Genomic DNA, 20754 nt, shown 5'->3' on the forward strand with positions numbered 1-20754 from the left:
TATCGTGTAGTATGTATAATTCACACCCTCTTTGTTTATACCCTATACGTCTGAGATGAGGAGGGTGCAAAGTGAGGGGTTGTGTGCATCTTTGTTTTGAGTCACAAGTGTGAACCGGGCTCAGTGTATAGACTTGACCTGCGTCAGAAGGCCATGGGTTCAAGCCTCACTCCAGAGACTTCAGCGCATAATCCAGGATGATGATGCAATGCAGTACTGATGGATTGCTGTGCTGTCGGAGGAGCTGTCTTACCGATGAGGTGTTAAACTGAGGCCTTGTCTGCCCCGCTAGGTGTTTGTAAAAGATCCCATGCCACTATTCTGAAGGAGAGCAGGGGAGTCCTGGCCAATATTTATCCCTCAACCAACATCTCTAAAGTGAGCTGACCATTATGACTTTGTGGGACTTTAGCACATTTCCTACTTGACAACTTCAAAAGTACTTCATTGGTTGTAAAGGGCTTTGGGACATACTGAGTTTGTGAAAGGCGCTATATAAATACACAAATCCTTTTCTTCCAGAATTCCTTAGATTCTCGAACAGTTCCCAAGGATTGGAAGGTAGCAAACATAACCCCGCTATTTAAAGAAGGAGGAAGAGAGAAAACGGGAACTATAAGCCAGTTAGCCTGACATTAGAAGGCAAAATGCTAGAATCTATTATTAGGGGCGTGGTCACAAAACACAACGAAAATCATAATATGATTAAACAAAAGTCAACAAGGATTTATGAAAGGGAAGTCATGTTTGATAAATCTCTTGAGTGTTTTTTGAGGGTGTAACCAGTAGGATGCATAAGAGGGAATCAATGGCTGTAGTGTATTTGGATTTTCAAAAAGCATTCGATAAGGTGCCTCCCCAAGAGGTTATTGTACAAAGTTAGGACTGATGGGATTGGGGGGAATATGTTAGCATGGATTGAGGATTGGATAATGGACAGAAAACAGTAGGAATAATGGGAAATTTTGGGTTGGCAGCCTGTAACTAACAAGATCAGTGCTTGGCCTTAGCTGTTTCTCTTTCTTTGGCCTCCTTATCTCGAGAGACAATGGGTAAGCGCCTGGAGGTGGTCAGTGGTGTGTGGAGCAGCGCCTGGAGTGGCTATAAAGGCCAATTCTAGAGTGACAGGCTCTTCCACAGGTGCTGCAGAAAAATTTGTTTCTTGGGGCTGTTACACAGTTGGCTCTCCCCTTGCGCTTTTGTCTTTTTTCCTGCCAACTGCTAAGTCTCTTCAACTCGCCACACTTTAGCCCCGCCTTTATGACTGCCCGCCAGCTCTGGCGAACGCTGGCAACTGACTCCCACGACTTGTGATCAATGTCACAGGACTTCATGTCGCATTTGCAGACGTCTTTGAAGCGGAGACATGGACGGCCGGTGGGTCTGATACCAGTGGCGAGCTCGCTGTACAATGTGTCTTTGGGGATATTGGGATGAGGGGATTGTGCTGTGAGAAGAGATTGTGTCGCCTAGGGGTGTTTCCCTGTAGTTTAGAAGAGAGGTGATCTAACTGAAACATAAATTCTTAAGGGGCTTGGCAGGGTAGATGCTGAGAAAATGTTTCTGCTGGCTGGGGAATCTAGAACATGGCATCACAGTCTCTGAATAAGAGGTTGGCCATTTAGGACTGAGATGAGGAGAAATTTCTGCACTCAAAAGGTTGTGAATCTTTGGAATTCTCTATCCAGAGAGCTGTGGATGCTCAGTCATTGTGTATATTCAAGATAGATGTTGATAGATTTTTGGGCACTAAGGGAATGAAGGGGTATGGGGATAGTGTGGGAAGGTGGACTTGATTTGGAAAATCAGCCAGGATCTTATTGAATGGTGGAGCAGGCTCGAAGGGCCAAATGGCCTACTCCAGCTCCTATTTCTTACATTCTTAGGTTCTAAGATCTTCTTTCTTTCACATGAATCACTGGAAGATCTGAGGTAGGAAGTGATCCCTTGGGTAAAGACCTGTAGCATTTCCTGGGACATGGAGGATGCTTCTGGAACTCTCTCAGCTGCTGGCAAATCCAAGATCTGCTCTCCTAAGTCCACACATGACCCATTGTAAAGCACATTGCAAAGAAGCACCGGCCTGTGACTGGCAGGGCCGACTCTGGGGATAGTTACCCTCAGCCCTCGGACATAATGCCCATGCTGACATACAGCAAGCTCTACTGGAAGAGTGTATGTCAGTTGGATGATAACAGGATTGGGCTATGATCAAATTGTCTACTAGCTTTCACTGGGGCTCACACACCAAGAATAACCAGTTGAGTGAGATGCTGGCCAGTGAACTGTACCCCAGCAAGGAGTCTTCAGGAGAAATGGAGAGAGGATTGACATAGTGAAACATCTAATATTTTTCCTGAAAATGCTGTGCAATGTTTGAAGGACCTTTGACCCTGGAGCCCGCAAACAGGCAACACTCAATCTGCCTCGCCCATTTAATTCCTTGAGATTAAATAAATCCCTTTTAAAAACTTCCTGATCCCAAAAGGCAATAAAATATTTCTCTTTCCACATCTCCCAATGGTCATCCCTGGTCTCCTGTCCTATACTGGCATTTCCCCCTCCTTCTCTTGTTTCCATTCGCAGGAGCATTGAAACTGTTTCCACTGGCATGAGGGTCGGTAAGCAGGGGGCACAGATTTAAGATAATTGACAAAATATACTGGGGGAGATGAGAAATTTGTTTATATTAGTGAGCTATGTTCTGAAATGCACTGTCAGTACATAAAAGTGGTGGAAGCAGATTTAAATGGTAACTTTCCGAAGGGAATTGGATATATGCTTGCAAAGGAAAAAAAATGCAGGTCTATGGAGAAGGAGCAGGAATGTAGAACTAATTGGATACCTCTTTCAAAGCGCTGGCACAGGTACGATGGGCAGAATGGCCTCTTTCTGTACTGTATGACTCTATAATTCTCCACCCCAGCAGCAGAGTTTTAATATGTTCAATGCCGTATTTGATTGCCTATAATCTCCAGTCCTTTTTGTGGGATCTTGCTGTGTGCAAATTGGTTGCTGTGTTTCCTACATTACTACAGTGACTACACTTCAAAAGCACTTCATTAGTTGTAAAGTGCTTTAGGACATCCAGAGGTTGTGAAAAGTGCTATATAAATACAATCTCATTCTTTCTTGGAAATTATTACCTCCGTTTGCAAGGTGAAGTGAATCTAAAATGATGTTTCTTGTGCTAAACTTGGGTTTAAAACTAGTTTATGAAGGATAATGTAGCCTTTAGTTAACAACAACGTTCCCATGTCCATGTAATTCTCAAAATTTTTACAGTGATTTTCGCCAGCTTCTCTATCACTGCCTTTTCAGGGAAGGCAGAAGGGCAAGGAGCTGGTTCTGAGCACTGTTTACATTGCCACCGTATTTTGGCACTGGAATCTTCCTGTGTATCCTCAGGCTAGGATCTCTCACCTAACAATAAAAAACAATCAGCAGCTTAGAACGTGGTGATTTAACTGCATCATCTGAACTCGGACAAATATACAGTCATTGCATGGTATATGTGAGTTTAGCAAAAAAAAAACCCCAGAAGGCGGGGGGACAGTGGCATAGTGGTAATGTCAATGGGCTAGTAATTCAACAGTCCAGGCTAATTTCCTGGGAGCATGGGTTCAAATCTCACCATGGCAGTTGGTGGAATTTAATTTCAATTAATTGGGCAGCGCAGTGGTTAGCACTGCAGCCTCACAGCGACCCAGGTTCAATTCTGGGTACTGCCTGTGCGGAATTTGCAAGTTCTCCCTGTGACTGCGTGGGTTTCCGCCGGGTGCTCCAGTTTCCTCCCACAGCCAAAGACTTGCAGGTTGATAGGTAAATTGGCCATTAGAAATTGCCCCTAGTATAGGCAGGTGGTAGGGGAATTAATGGAAGGTAAGAATACGGGATTAATGTAGGATTAGTATAAATGGGTGGTTGATAGACGGTACAGATTCAGTGGGCCAAAGGGCCTGTTTCAGTGCTGTATCTCTAAAATAAAAAATAAAAAAAATAGATACTAGCGTTGTTGTCCCTGTGGAGTTCCTGGACATAGTAAGGTGAAATAGCTGGCCCAGCAAAACAAAAGAAGGAGTGAGAATGAGGCAGCACGGCAGATTTAAAAGCAGAGAGAAATAGTTCCTACCCTTAGTTTCTATCAGCAAGAAAAGGAAAAATAAATGGAACCTACAAATATCCTCACTGCAGAGGGAGGGAGAGGGAGGTGGGTAAGGACAGAAAGAGGGAGGGAGGACAAGAATGAAAGAGTAGGAAGGAATGAGAGGGGCAGAGAAAGAAGAGAGAGGTGGAAAGAGCAAGTGGAAAAGAGGGAGAGTAAGTGAGGAGGTGAGAGAAAGTGAATGGAACTCACAGTATGCATATTTGAACAGACTTGTTTTTCTGACTGATGGAATGGTTTTCCTGTATGGTGTTGTGTTCAGATGGCTGTAGTTTTGTAGTTGGCAAGCTTGAGTCTTAAACCATCAGATTTGAATAATATTTAAACATTAACTTGTTCAAATAAATAAGAGCCGACCTGCTTCCAAATGACCTGTAAAATTCCTGGGTATGACTTGCTGCTGGGTGTAACTTGACCGTCCTTGTTTTGTAGTTACTGACGTGTGAAAAGTGAAAAATTGATGAATTTTGGCAGTGGTAGAAGAGAAGGATTGAAGTTGTTTTGTGCTGGGGGTAGGATGACGTTCTCATTTCAAACAGTAATTAGTTTGTACAAAGCATTGGTGAAGCTACGGTTAGAGCACTGCAGGCAGTTTTGGTGGCCCCAAAATATGGAAAGAGGTCAAAACAATAGAGAGTGTAGATTCACCAAGGTGTTACTAGGTATGGAGACTGCAGTTATAAAGAGATAAGTGAGATACTGGGACAATTTGCATCACAAGGAAGGCTAAAGGAAATCTGTCAGAAATGTTTAAAATTCTGAGGGGTTTTGATGGGGTGAACAGGGAAAGGCTATTTTCTGTCATCGGGAAGTCACTGACAGAGGGTCATCACTTTGAAATTGTCATTAAGAGAGCAAGAAAACAGCTTAGGAGAGATTCCTTTACGCAAAGGAGTGTTGGAGTATGGAATATTATAGGAAATGGTTGAGATAGAGGATCTTTATGGGAAATTAGGGGAAATATTTAAAACCAAGGAACCATTCAGAGATGTAGGAGGGAGCAGAGCAGTGGGGTTTGTTTTAAGTTGCTCTAGCAAAGAGATGGCAAAGACATGATGGATTGAATGGCCTCCTTCTGCTACCTTGTATGGTTCAACCCTGGTGAATTGGAGTGGTACTTGGATGCAGAGCAAAGCTCCCCAGCTCAATAAGAAGCAGGTGATTTCACCAGTGTAACATCTTCCATTTCCCACACTGACCAATCTTGGGGAGTCTGGAACCATAAATGATAGCTCCTTCAGCCACCATTCTCCACCCTTTGGAACTTCCTCCCCCAAAACTATTATCTACTAAAGACATTCTTTGTGGACCATGCTGATGTATCTTCTTGATCCTATTTCTCCTCGCCACCCAGCTTAGTGTTCCCTTGCAATCCACCAACTTAGAAAGCATTCTGTTTCTACATCACAAGCAGAGTAAAACTGTAGGGCTGCCAACTCTTTTTGGAACATATTCCAAAAGCTTTTATCGGGCGGCACAGTGGCGCAGCGGTTAGCACTGCAGCCTCACAGCTCCAGGGACCCGGGTTCAATTCTGCGTACTGCCTGTGCGGAGTTTGCAAGTTCTCCCTGTGATCGCGTGGGTTTTCGCCGGGTGCTCCGGTTTCCTCCCACCGCCAAAGACTTGCAGGTGATAGGTAAATTGGTCATTGTAAATTGCCCCTAGTGTAGGTAGGTGGTAGGGAATATGGGATTACTGTAGGGTTAGTATAAATGGGCGGTTGTTGGTCGGCACAGACTCGGTGGGCCGAAGGGCCTGTTTCAGCGCTGTATCTCTAAATAAATAAACACCACCTTCCACCTCCAGTTGTCTTCAAACTGACAAACAGAAATGTTCAGAGAAAATAGAAAAAACACATGATTCTTTTGGAGACCTCAATGATTTTTCTCCTGGATTGCTTGCAGCAATGTTCCAGAGATTAATCTTAAATTCCTGGAGACTCCAGGAGAAGCTGGAGGGTTGGAAGCGTTTATAAATAGGTTGTTATCGGTCTGCCAAGCTTGCTCAAGGTGTGGCTCAGGGAGAAAAATATTGAGAGAGAGAGAGAGGTTTTCGTTTACGTAGCACCTTTCTCAACCTCCTGACATCTTTACAACCAATGAAGTACTTTGAAGTGTAGTCACTGTTGTAATGAAGGAAAGGTAGCAGCCAATTTGTGCACAGGAAGATCCCACAAACAGCAATGTGATAATCAGATAATCCGTATTTTGGAAGCTGCACAATATGGGACGAAACTGTGTCATGCTCCGATTTTCCCTCTCGCACCTGACCAGCTAACGGAAACTTTACACAGCTGGACACCAGGATTATCCAGCCCATAATTTATTAATGGGGGAAGGAAAACCCTCCCAAATCCGCTTGAATGATTGGACCAAACACTAAACTAAACTGTCTGAGTTTCTCACTCTCCCACTGTAGAGTTTTCAGTATCTACTGCAAAATAACAGGCCACCTCTGACTGAGCATGTGCAGAATGCTGTGCATTATATGAGTTAACCAAACTTTACAGCTCTAGCTGCAAATGTGATGGGTCTGGGGCCCCCTCTCGAAGGTCCTGTGAAATATATTTCCAGAGCTTCTTGGTGGGACCAGCGATTATATATCTTGTTGCGTTTTTGCTTCGCTTTTGCTACTGGATTGAGACGCCAATCCAATGATAGAGGTATAGCCTGCACTGATCCAGGACAAAGCAGTGCACTTGAGTGGCACCCCATCCAGCAGCTTAAACAACCACTCCTTCCATTATTGGTGCACCGTGGCTGCAGTATGTACCATCAAATGATGCATGGCAGCAACTGGCCAAGACTTCAGAAGCACCTCCCAAGCCAGCAACCTCCACCATCTAGAAGAACAAGGGCTGCAGCCGCATGTCCCAAGTCTCTCTCAATCCTGGCTTGGAATGTGCATCGCTATTCCTTCTTCATTGTTGGGTCAACACCCTGAAACTCCTGACCTAACAGCACCACATGGACCGCAGCAATTCAAGAAAAGGCAATCAAGGGCAAATAGGGATAGGCAATAAATTCTGTCCTTGCCAGTGATTATTATATCCCAAGAATTAATTTAAAGAAAACATGACAATCACAGTCATAGCATCATTATGGCACAGAAGGAGGCCATTTGGCTCAGCAAGTCCATGCCCACTCTCTGTAGAGCAATCCAGTCAGTCCCATTCCACGCTCAATCTCTAGCTTTGCAAGTTTATTTCCCTCAAGTGCCCATCCAATTTCCTTTTGAAATCATTCATCGTCTCTGCTCCTACTAATAGGCAGCGAGTTTCAGGTCATTACCACTCTCTGCGTGAAATAGGTCTTCCTCGCACCCCCCTGCATCTCTTGCCCAAAACCTTAAATTTGTGTTTCCTAGTCATTGTACCATCAGCTAATGGGAACAGCTTTTCTTTGTTTACCCGATCTAAACGTGTCATAATCTTGTACATCTCCATCAAATCTCCCCTCAATCTCCTTTGCTCCAGGGAGAACAACCCCAGCTTCTCCAACCTAACCTTGTAGCTAAAATCCCTCATCCTTGGAACCATTCTGGTAACTCTTCTCTGCACCCTCTCAAGGACCCTCACAACCTTCCTAAAGTGTGGTGACTAGAACTAGATGCAGTACAGTAGTTGTGGCCCAGCCAGAGCTTTATAAATGTTCAGCATAACTTCCCTGCTTTTGTACTGAATGCCTCTATTTATGAAGCCCAAGCTCCCTTATGCTTCACTAACTACTCTCTCAATATGTCCTGCCACCTTGAAAGATCTATACATGTGAATCCCCAGGTCCCTTTGTCCCTGTACACTCTTTAGAACTGTACCATTTAGTTTATATTGCCTCTCCCTATACCTTTTGCCAAAATGCATCACCTCACGTTTCTCTATTAAGTTCCTTGTCTGCCCATTCTGCAAGCCTATCTATATCCTGTTGCAGTTGATTGGTATCTTCCTCACTGTCTGCAACACCCCCAAGTTTGGTATCCTTGGCATGTTTTGAAATTTTACTCTGTATTTGAATATCCAAATCACTTGTGTGTGTGTATAATATTTTTTAAAAAGCAGTGGTCCTAGCACTGAATCTTGGGTAGCACTACTGTCAACCATCCTCCAGTCTGAAAAACAACCATTTGCCATGACTCACTGTTTTCTGTCCTTAAGTCAATTTTTTAACCAAGCTGACACTGACCTTGCTATTCCATGAGCCTCAATTTTGTTAACCAGCCTTTTATGTGGGTACACTTCCTTAAAATCTACATAGACAACAACCATTGCTTTCCCTTCTTCAAAAAAAAAATCAATATTATTAGTCAAGCATGATCTGCCTTTTACAAGTTGATGCTGGGTTTCTCTAATTAATTCAAACTTTTCCAAGTGCCTGTTGATTTTTTTCCCCCTGATTATTCTAAAACCTTACCCACCGCAGATGTTGAACGAACTGTATAACTAAATTAGGGCATCACATTTGGAACACTCTAATCCTCTGGCACCTCACCCATATCTAGGAGAGTTTGGAAGATTATGTCAAGCCCTTCCACAATCTTCACCCCCACTTCCTTTAGCAACCTGTGATGCAAACCATCTGGTCATTCACGTATCCACTCTAAGCATAGCCAGCCTTTCCAGTACATCCTGTCTATCAGTTTTCACCCCATCCATTACCTCTGTGATCTCTGCTTCAACCAATATTTTGTCAGAATCCTCTTCCTTAGTAAACACCGATACAAAGTACTCATTACTATTCTAGCCTTGCCATGCGCCTCTAACATACATCACCCTCTTTGTTCCTAATCGGCCCCACACTGCCTCTTATTACCTGCTTACTATTTACATGCAGATCAAAGATTCTTGGGTTTCCTCTTATGTTAACTGCCATTCTATTCTCATATTCTCTCTTTGCCAGTTGCAGTTTCCTCTTCACTTCCCATCTCAACTCATTGCATTTGGCCTGGTTTTCATTTGAAGAATTCACCTGACGTGCATCATACCCCCACCCGCTCCCCCCTTTTTTTGTTTCATCATATTCTCAATCTCCCTCATCATCCGAGGAGCCCTGGCTTTGGTTCCCCTACCTTTCACTGTTGTTGGAATGTACATAGCCTATACCCGAAACATCTCCTTAAAAATCACCCACTGTTCCATTACAGTTTTTCCTGTCAATCTTTGGTTCCATTTTACTCTGGCTAGATCCCCTCTCATCTCATTGAAGTTAGTCCTCTTCTAATTTAGAAGTTCTACTTCAGATTGTTCTTTGCTCTTCTCCATTACTAATCCAAACCTTATATAATGATCACTCCTCCACAGTCACTTGGCCCACCTCATTTCCCAGCACCAGCACCAGTAATGCCTTCTTTCTAGTTGGACTGAGAACGTACTGGTCAAGCACGTTCTCCTGAACACATTTCAGAAATTCCTCCCCCTCCTTTCCCTTTACTCTAACATTATTCCCAATTGATATTTGGGTAATTAAAGTCTTCCAATATCACCACTCTATAGTTCTTGCACATTTATTTTATTTTATTTTTATTTAGAGATACTGCACTGAAACAGGCCCTTCAGCCCACCGAGTCTGTGCCGACCAACAACCATCCATTTATACTAACCCTACAGTAATCCCATATTCCCTATCACCTACCTATACTAGGGGCAATTTACAACAGCCAATTTACCTATCACCTGCAAGTCTTTTGGATGTGGGAGGAAACCGGAGCACCCGGCGAAAACCCACGCAGACACAAGGAGAACTTGCAAACTCCGCACAGGCAGTACCCAGAATCAAACCCGGGTCCCTGGAGCTGTGAGGCTGTGGTGCTAACCACTGCACCACTGTGCCGCCCATCATTTCCCTGCAGATTTGCTTTTCTCGTTCTCTCACTCTCACTCTTACTATTACTCTCACACTCACACCATTCGGGGGCCTATAGAATATCTCCAATAGCGTGATAATCCCCTTTTTGCTTTCCAACTACAACCAAATGGATTCTGTCCTTTCCCCCTCAGGGACATTCTCTCTTTCCAACACTACAATGTCTTTCCCTAATCAGTACTGCCACCCCACCTCCCTTTTTCCTTCCCTGTCTTTTCTGAACACTCTGTATCCTTGAATATTAAGCTCCTGGTCCTCGCCATTTTAAAGCACCGTTTCAGTTATGTTTAGTTTAGTTTAGTTTAGAGATACAGCACTGAAACAGGCCCTTTCGGCCCACCAAGTCTGTGCCGACCATCAACCACCCATTTATACTAATCCTACACTAATTCCATATTCCTACCACACCCCCACCTGTCCCTATATTTCCCTACCACCTACCTATACCAGGGACAATTGCTAATGGCCAATTTACCTATCAACTTGCAAGTCTTTGGCATGTGGGAGGAAACCGGAGCACCCGGAGGGAACCTACGCAGACACAGGGAGAACTTGCAAACTCCACACAGGCAGTACCCGGAATTGAACCCGGGTCGCTGGAGCTGTGAGGCTGCGGTGCTAACCACTGCGCCACTGTGCCGCCCATTATATTATATTATCCCCACGTGTCTGTTTGTTCTTGTAGCTCACCAGCTTACCAACCTTATTCGCCACACTTTGTGCACTTACTTACAAGCATTTTAAGCCTGCCTTTGATTTCCTCATAGTCCTTCTTCGTCTGCTCTTTTCTAATATGGTACAACTTCCTTCCCTATTACTGTCCAACACTCTCACCTTATGCACCTTATTCCTCCTTTCTACTTATATATGCTGATGCCCATCCCCCTCCCAATTTAGTTGAGGTGATCCCTTCCTGGTCATGATATACACCAACTACAGTCAAACAGTGCTGCAAACTCTACAAGAACGAAGAAAGAGTTTGTAAATTTAAAAGCACACTGTCCAGCCTGCTGCACAGTCAGTCACATTTTAACGATTGCCACTCTGGCTGCTTTGGTTGTAGAAGGGCAGTCGGGGCAGGAGGCAGCACTTTAAACATGTGTCAAAGAACAATAAGGGTCTCTGCCTCTCCAAAATATACATTGGTGTAGGGGATGAGGGATTTTCGTCAAATGGAAAGACTGGAGAAGCTGGGATTGTTCTCCTTCGAGTGGAGACAGTTAAGAGGAGATTTGATAGAGGTGTTCAAAATTATGCAGTGTTTTAATAGATTAAATAAGGAGATACTGTTTCCACTGGTGGGAATGTCGGTAACCAGAGGACACAAATTTAAGGTAATTGGCAAAAGAACCAGAGGGGAGATGAGCTGAAATGTTTTTGCACAGCAAATTATTACAATCTGGAATGCACTGCCTGAAAGGAGCTGGGGGAAGGGTGTGGGAGGGTGTGGAGTGGGGATGGGAGGCCAGCAGATTTAATAATTTTCAAAAGGGAATTGGATATGTACTTGCAAAGGAGAAATTTGTAGGGCTGTGGGGAAAGAGCAGGGGAATGGGGCTACTCAGATCACTCTTTCAAAGAGCTGACATAGGCATGATGGGCCGAATGGCATCCAACTGTGCAAACTGTGAAGGTAAAGCAAGTGTGATGACACGAAGCGTTGCTATCATTGGTCAGTTTTCTCTGACTGTGGAGCTGATGTTATGTATCTTTCCAATAGGCGGAACCAACCTGGAGATCGGGAGACAGCCCTCTCAGTGATTCTGCCAGTCGTGGAGACTGGGGAGCAGATCTCATCCGATCTTTACTGCCTGTGCGGGCGCATATACAAGGATATCTTCATCAGCTCCAACTTCACAGACTATGAAAGCCGAGACAAGTCTTGTTACTGGTAAGAAGCGAGCTTGTTCTGAACCCTCTTGCTTGTGATTACTTAATATAATCGGTTTACTGAGTTAAATACACTGATGAAATTGCCAATTCTCTGAGACCATCCAGTGCTTTAATTCGAGAGGGAGTTCTTGCCCTCTGTCTGACTTTCATTCCAGGTCACTGCAGACTTGGTGTCAGCTTGGCTCAGTGAGACAGCAAACTAAAGACTTGACCTCTGATTCTGCCCCAGATCATGCTGTGTAAAATAATGGAATTGATCATCGGGAGTAAACTTGAGGATTATCCATACAAGATAAACATGAGTCAAGATGACTTTAGGTGGAGAAGATTCTGCCTGACCAGCCACCTTGTTCCCTTGAGGATGGGATAACCTTAATCGACTGTGGTAAACCCTATGACATTGTCCACTTAGAATTCCACGAAGTTCCGCATGAACGATTACCAATTGATGAAAATGGTAGCAATGGTAATCCAGAGACCTGGACTAACAATCTGGAGATTTGAGTTCAAATCCCACCACGACAACTGGGGAATTTAAATTCAGTTAATAAATAAATCTGGAATGAAAAGCTAATCTCATTAATTGTGACCAGGAAACAACCGGATTTTCATAAAAATCCATTTGGTTCACTAATGTCCTTTTAGGGAAGAAAATCTGCTGTCCTTACCTGGTCTAGCCTAGATGTGAATCATGATCCATAGCCAATTTGATTCACTCTACGTGATATCAATTCCAGGCATTTACTGTGCATTTTTAATCTCAACTCTGGCACTGTTGAATAATATTGAGAAATCCTTCAATATTAAAGTAATGTAAGGCCACTCCAGTCAAGGAAGTAGTTTAGTTGGGTAGAGGAGTTTGGAGAGGAAGGAACTGGGAGTGAGAAGAAGCATGCTGGAAAATAAGCCCCGTTCTTGTCTTATTGATTGCTGCACTTAAAGGGATTTTTGTCTTTAGAACAGATAAGGTTTTAGGGAGATTAAAATGAGATGGATATAAAAGATCCCGTGATACTATTCAACGTCGCCTCTAATTTTTTTTTTGTTGTGGCTAAAGGTGAATAAATCTCATTATTTTAAGCTCTAGTCTGTGTGTTTAATTGGCCACTAAGTCTTGTGGCTCCGTCAGTTTGTTACATGATAGTGTGTTTGACAAAACGCCACGTAGTGGCAAAATTGAGACCCATGGGATTAAAGGGACAGTGTCAGCATGGATACAGAATTGACTCCCTCCCCTCCTTGCTCACTATACTCCCTCTCCTCTCTGCTCACTATACTCACACTCCTCCTTGCTCACTATACGCCCCCCTCCTCCTTGCTCACTATACTTCCTCTCCTCCTTGCTCACTATACTCCCTCTCCTCTCTGCTCACTATACTCCCTCTCCTCTCTGCTCACTATACTCCCTCTCCTCCCTGCTCACTATACTCCCTCTCCTCCCTGCTCACTATACTCCCTCTCCTCCCTGCTCACTATACTCCTTCTCCTCCTTGCTCACTATACTCCCTCTCCTCTCTGCTCACTATACTCCCTCTCCTCCCTGCTCACTACACTCCCTCTCCTCCCTGCTCACTATACTCCCCCCTCCTCCTTGCTCACTATACTCCCTCTCCTCCTTGCTCACTATACTTCCCTCTCCCCCTTGCTCACGATACTCCCTCTCCTCTCCTCTCTGCTCACTATACTCCCTCTCCTCTCTGCTCACTATACTCCTCCTTGCTCACTATACTCCCTCTCCTCCTTGCTCACTGTACTCCCTCTCCTCCTTGCTCACTATACTCCCCTCCCCGCTCACTATACTCCCCTCTCCTCCTTGCTCACTATACTCCCTCTCCTCCTTGCCCACTATACTCCCTCTCCTCCTTGCTCACGATACTCCCTCTCCTCTTTGCTCACTATACTCCCCCCTCCTCCTTGCCCACTATACTCCCTCTCCTCTCTGCTCCCTATACTGCCCCCCCTCCTTGCTCACTATGCTCCCTCTCCTCCCTGCTCACTATACTCCCCCCTCCTCCTTGCTCACTATACTCCCTCTCCTCCTTGCTCACTATACTCCCTCTCCTCCCTGCTCACTATACTCCCTCTCCTCCCTGCTCACTATACTACCCCCTCCTCCCTGCTCACTATACTACCCCCTCCTCCCTGCTCAATATGCTCCTTCTCCTCCCTGCTCACTATACTCCCTCTCCTCTCTGCTCACTATACTCCTCCCTGCTCACTATGCTCCCTCTCCTCCCTGCTCACTATACTCCCTCTCCTCTCTGCTCACTGTACTCCTTCTCCTCCTTGCTCACTGTACTCCCTCTCCTCCCTGCTCACTATACTCCCTCTCCTCCCTGCTCACTATACTCCCTCTCCTCCCTGCTCACTATACTCCCCCCCTCCTCCTTGCCCACTATACTCCCTCTCCTCTCTGCTCCCTCTCCTCTCTGCTCACTATACTCCCTCTCCTCCCTGCCCACTATACTCCCCCCTCCTCCTTGCTCACTATACTCCTTCTCCTTCCTGCTCACTATACTCCCCCCAACTCCTTGCTCACTATACTCCCTCTCCTCTCTGCTCCCGATACGCCCCCCTACTCCTTGCTCACTATGCTCCCTCTCCTCCCTGCTCACTGTACTCCCTCTCCTGCCTCCTCACTATACTCCTCCCTCCTCCTTGCTCACTATACTCCGTCTCCTCCCTGCTCGCTATACGCCCCCCTCCTCCTTGCTCACTATACTTCCTCTCCTCCTTGCTCACTATACTCCCTCTCCTCCCTGCTCACTATACGCCCTCTCCTCCCTGCTCACTATACGCCCTCTCCTCCCTGCTCACTATACGCCCTCTCCTCCCTGCTCACTATACTCCCTCTCCTCCCTGCTCACTATACTCCCTCTCCTCCCTGCTCACTGTACTCCCTCTCTTCCTTGCTCACTATACTCCTTCTCCTCCTTGCTCACTATCCTCCCCTCTCCTCCTTGCTCACTATACTCCCTCTCCTCCCTGCTCACTATACTCCCTCACCTCACTGCTCACTATACTCCTTCTCCTCCTTGCTCACTATACTCCCTCTCCTCCCTGCTCACTATACTTCCTCTCCTCCTTGCTCACTATACTCCCTCTCCTCCCTGCTCACTATACGCCCTCTCCTCCCTGCTCACTATACGCCCTCTCCTCCCTGCTCACTATACGCCCTCTCCTCCCTGCTCACTATACGCCCTCTCCTCCCTGCTCACTATACGCCCTCTCCTCCCTGCTCACTATACGCCCTCTCCTCCCTGCTCACTATACTCCCTCTCCTCCCTGCTCACTGTACTCCCTCTCTTCCTTGCTCACTATACTCCTTCTCCTCCTTGCTCACTATCCTCCCCTCTCCTCCTTGCTCACTATACTCCCTCTCCTCCCTGCTCACTATACTCCCTCTCCTCACTGCTCACTATACTCCTTCTCCTCCTTGCTCACTATACTCCCTCTCCTCCCTGCTCACTATACTCCCTCTCCTCCCTGCTCACTATACTCCCTCTCCTCCCTGCTCACTATACTCCCTCTCCTCCCTGCTCACTATACTCCCTCTCCTCCCTGCTCACTATACTCCCTCTCCTCCCTGCTCACTATACTCCCTCTCCTCCTTGCTCACTATACTCCCTCTCCTCCTTGCTCACTATACTCCCTCTCCTCACTGCTCACTATACTCCCTCTCCTCTCTGCTCACTATACTCCCTCTCCTCTCTGCTCACTATACTCCGTCTCCTCCTTGCGCACTATACTCCCTCTCTCTTCTCACTATACTCCCTCTCCTCCTTGCTCACTATACTTCCCTCTCCTCCTTGCTCACGATACTCCCTCTCCTCTCTGCTCACTGTACTCCCTCTCCTCTCTGCTCACTATACTCCTCCTTGCTCACTGTACTCCCTCTCCTCCTTGCTCACTATACTCCCCTCTCTTCCTTGCTCACTATACTCCCCTCTCTTCCTTGCTCACTATACTCCCTCTCCTCTCTGCTCACTATACGCCCTCTCCTCCCTGCTCACTATACTCCCCCTTCCTCCTTGCCCACTATGCTCCCTCTCCTCCTTTCTCACGATACTCCCTCTCCTCCCTGCTCACTATACTCCCCTCTCTTCCTTGCTCACTATACTCCCTCTCCTCTCTGCTCACTATACGCCATCTCCTCCCTGCTCACTATACTCCTCCTTGCTCACTGTACTCCCTCTCCTCCTTGCTCACTATACTCCCCTCTCTTCCTTGCTCACTATACTCCCCTCTCTTCCTTGCTCACTATACTCCCTCTCCTCTCTGCTCACTATACGCCCTCTCCTCCCTGCTCACTATACTCCCCCTTCCTCCTTGCCCACTATGCTCCCTCTCCTCCTTTCTCACGATACTCCCTCTCCTCCCTGCTCACTATACTCCCTCTCCTCCTTGCTCACTATACTTCCCTCTCCTCCTTGCTCACGATACTCCCTCTCCTCTCTGCTCACTGTACTCCCTCTCCTCTCTGCTCACTATACTCCTCCTTGCTCACTGTACTCCCTCTCCTCCTTGCTCACTATACTCCCCTCTCTTCCTTGCTCACTATACTCCCCTCTCTTCCTTGCTCACTATACTCCCTCTCCTCTCTGCTCGCTATACGCCCCCCTCCTCCTTGCTCACTATACTTCCTCTCCTCCTTGCTCACTATACTCCCTCTCCTCCCTGCTCACTATACGCCCTCTCCTCCCTGCTCACTATACTCCCCTCTCTTCCTTGCTCACTATACTCCCTCTCCTCTCTGCTCACTATACGCCCTCTCCTCCCTGCTCACTATACTCCCCCTTCCTCCTTGCCCACTATGCTCCCTCTCCTCCTTTCTCACGATACTCCCTCTCCTCTCTGCTCACTGTACTCCCTCTCCGCCCTGCTCACTGTACTCCCTCTCCGCCCTGCTCACTGTACTCCCTCTCCTCCCTGCTCACTGTACTCCCTCTCCTCCCTGCTCACTACACTCCCTCTCCTCCCTGCTCACTGTTCTCTCTCTCCTCCCTGCTCACTATACTTCCTCTCCTCCTTGCTCACTATACTCCCTCTCCTCCCTGCTCACTATACGCCCTCTCCTCCCTGCTCACTATACGCCCTCTCCTCCCTGCTCACTATACGCCCTCTCCTCCCTGCTCACTATACGCCCTCTCCTCCCTGCTCACTATACGCCCTCTCCTCCCTGCTCACTATACTCCCTCTCCTCCCTGCTCACTGTACTCCCTCTCTTCCTTGCTCACTATACTCCTTCTCCTCCTTGCTCACTATCCTCCCCTCTCCTCCTTGCTCACTATACTCCCTCTCCTCCCTGCTCACTATACTCCCTCTCCTCACTGCTCACTATACTCCTTCTCCTCCTTGCTCACTATACTCCCTCTCCTCCCTGCTCACTATACTCCCTCTCCTCCCTGCTCACTATACTCCCTCTCCTCCCTGCTCACTATACTCCCTCTCCTCCCTGCTCACTATACTCCCTCTCATCCCTGCTCACTATACTCCCTCTCCTCCTTGCTCACTATACTCCCTCTCCTCCTTGCTCACTATACTCCCTCTCCTCACTGCTCACTATACTCCCTCTCCTCTCTGCTCACTATACTCCCTCTCCTCTCTGCTCACTATACTCCTCCTTGCTCACTGTACTCCCTCTCCTCCTTGCTCACTATACTCCCCTCTCTTCCTTGCTCACTATACTCCCCTCTCTTCCTTGCTCACTATACTCCCTCTCCTCTCTGCTCACTATACGCCCTCTCCTCCCTGCTCACTATACTCCCCCTTCCTCCTTGCCCACTATGCTCCCTCTCCTCCTTTCTCACGATACTCCCTCTCCTCCCTGCTCACTGTACTCCCTCTCCGCCCTGCTCACTGTACTCCCTCTCCGCCCTGCTCACTGTACTCCCTCTCCTCCCTGCTCACTGTACTCCCTCTCCTCCCTGCTCACTACACTCCCTCTCCTCCCTGCTCACTGTTCTCTCTCTCCTCCCTGCTCACTGTACTCCCTCTCTTCCCTGCTCACTATACTCCCTCTCATCTGAAGCAGATGACTTTTGCCGGCCCATGGCTCCAAAGGTTCTGAAGTTTTCTGGTAAAGGAAGCAAGAACTTGCATTTATATAGCAACTTTCATCTCTCGGCACTTCCCAAAGTGAATCACCAGCAGAAGAAGTACTTTTGAAGTGTAGTTACTGTTGTAATGTAAGAAACATGGCAGCCAGTTTTTATGCTCAAGCTCCCACAAACAGCAATGGGATAATGACAAAATTTGTTTGATGATGATGTTGGTTGAAGGATAAGTATTGGTCAGGGCAGTGTGGACAACTATCCTGCTCTTCTGCGAAGTAGTGTATGGGATGTTTTATGTCCACCTGAGAGGCCCGATAGAGCCTTGGTTTAATGTTTCTTCTGAAAGACTGCACCTCTGACAGTGTAGCACTCCCTCAGTACTTGTACTGGAGTGTCAGCTTTGATTGTGCTCGTGTTTCTTATGTGGGACCTCAACCCACAACCTTATGACATGGAGGAATATTGCTACCACTGAGCCACAGCTGACACGAGTGCCTTCCCTGAGCTACAGTTTTTCATCTATGAGCCTGCACTGAGGTTATGGGCAAGTTCAATCCTGTATACATGATTATGTGACTCTCATTCAATGAAATGTAATGTGCAAACGTCTTGACCTGTTCAGTGTAATCGCTCTTTAAGTACATAAATTTGAATAAAAGATAAGAAATGCTGGAACCACTCAGCAGGTCTGGCAGCATCTGTGGAAAGAGAAGCAGAGTTAATGTTTCGAGTCAGTGACCCTTCTTCGGAACTGGCAAATATTAGAAATGTCAAAGATTATAAGCAAGTGAGGTGGGGGTGGGGCAAGAGATAACAAAGGAGAAGGTGTAGATTGGACAAGGCCACATAACTGACCAAGAGGTCATGGAGCAAAGGCAAACAATATGTTAATGGTGTGTTGAAAGACAAAGCATTAGTACAGATAGGGTGTTAACGAACTGAAGATTAAGCAGCAGCAAGTACACACATGAAAAAAAACAGTGGGTAAGCAAACTGAACAAATTACAATGAAATGAAATAAACAAAAGAAAACAAATTGTAAAAAATGTTAAAAGGAAAAAGAAAAAACAATTAAAAATAAAAGTAAAATGGGGGGCCCGTCATGCTCTGAAATTATTGAACTCAACGTTCAATCCGGCAGGTGTGACTGTCAGCGATCATACAATCTCACCTTAAACAATCACACCTCCACATGGACCTCTAATGGCTACTATACTGGGGGGTCTAGCCCTTGCAATTACAAGAACCAGTCCGGGTGCCGCGACTTGCTGGCACTGAGGGTGTTGCGACTCAGCCGGACCTGTCGCACCCACTGGTATGCTCAGGTGAATTCTTCTCTTGTCTGGAAGTGGCTTAACTTTTGCCAGAATTTTACGTACTGGTGCCCAACCCTTGTTCGCAATGGCTCGTTCTGGCTTTGCGGGGACAGGGCGTACAAGACCCTTCCCGTCGACTGGGCAGATACCTGCACCCTTGGCAATATTGTTCCTGAGGCCTTTGGAGTTAAGCACCTTACCCTCCACTCCCGTCATAACCACCTAGGACCTGCAGAGCATCGTGAACAATCGGCCCCGAACCCATTAGTTACCCGTAGTTCCTGGTTCCACCAGTTTCTCCGGGCCCTCATCCCGGGCCTAGGGGTGTCAGAGCTGGAAAAGGCCATTGTTAATATCTCCGCTACCATGGAATTTATTGAGAATAAAACTGTGGATGCTATTCAGGGTCTGCAGTCGGAAGTTACATCTCTGTCTGAGGTAGTGCTCCAGAACCGAATGGCTCTTGATTTTTTATTGGCGGCACAGGGGGGAGTTTGTGCAGCTATTAATGAGACATGTTGTTTCTCCGTCAATGAGGATCAGAGGATTGAGACAGATGTGCATGCCATTCAAGACCGGGTGTGTCTCCTTGACTCGGTGGCTCAAGAAAAGCCCTTTGACTGGTGGGGGTGGCTCCCCGATGTCGGCGGGTGGTTTGGGAGCCTTTTTAAAACTATCCTCAAATATCTTGTCCTGGGTCTTGTCTTGCTCCTCATCCTGTATATTGTTATCCGAATTCTCCCCTTTTGCGTTCGCTCTGTCTTTCGGTCACAGAACCTCCAGGGTCCTGGTGGCAGTCCAACAACTCATCTCATCTCCCTCTCCTCAAGAACCATGACCCCACCAAGGATGAAGCCCAGCGGCTAACAAACAGAACTTGAGTGAGGACTGGAAGTTGTCCTTTTAGGACAAAAGGGGGGAAGTGTGGAACCTCTGAGGTGAGCCACCCTCGGACAAGGGGTGTGGGTTTGCCTGGTCAGTATGTTTCTCACACTAACTGTTCCTTAGGAATGTGCCATGTCTGGGTGATGAGATAAGAAGAGTGTTGTTGAAGCATAATGTCTCTTTTCTCTTCGCGAATGGTGCTGAACATTGTGCAATCATCAGCGAACATGCCCACTTCTGACCTTATGATTGAAGGAAGGTCATTGATGAAGCAGCTGAAGATGGTTGGGCCTAGGACACTGCCCTGAGGAACTCCTGCAGTGATGTCCTGGAGCTCAGATGGTTGACCTCCAACAACCACAACCATCTTCCTTTGCGCTAGGTATGACTCCAGCCAGCGGAGGGTTTTCCGCCTGATTCCCATTGACCTCAGTTTTGCTCGGGCTCCTTGATGCCATACTTGGTCAAATGCTGCCTTGATGTCAAGGGCAGTCACTCTGACCTCAGCTCTTTTGTTCATGTTTGAACCAAGGCTGTATTGAGGTCAGGAGCTGAGTGGCCCTGGCGGAACCCAATCTGAACGT

The 20754-nt window shown here is 46.8% G+C and overlaps 1 protein-coding gene across 5 annotated transcripts in view; it reads left to right on the forward strand.

Moving 5' to 3' along the window:
• The window catches only part of LOC137347077 (mitogen-activated protein kinase kinase kinase 5-like), a 296319-nt gene that overhangs the window by 67738 nt on the left and 207827 nt on the right, over window positions 1-20754 (forward strand). For all 5 annotated transcript variants that reach the window (XM_068011119.1, XM_068011121.1, XM_068011120.1 and 2 more), the window contains one exon: window positions 11741-11911. In XM_068011119.1, the coding sequence (XP_067867220.1) occupies window positions 11741-11911 (171 nt within the window). The remainder of the gene's footprint in view (window positions 1-11740; window positions 11912-20754) is intronic.

This window comes from Heterodontus francisci, chromosome 31 (genome assembly GCF_036365525.1).
Source record: "Heterodontus francisci isolate sHetFra1 chromosome 31, sHetFra1.hap1, whole genome shotgun sequence".
In the NCBI taxonomy this organism is placed as follows: Eukaryota; Metazoa; Chordata; class Chondrichthyes; order Heterodontiformes; family Heterodontidae; genus Heterodontus; species Heterodontus francisci.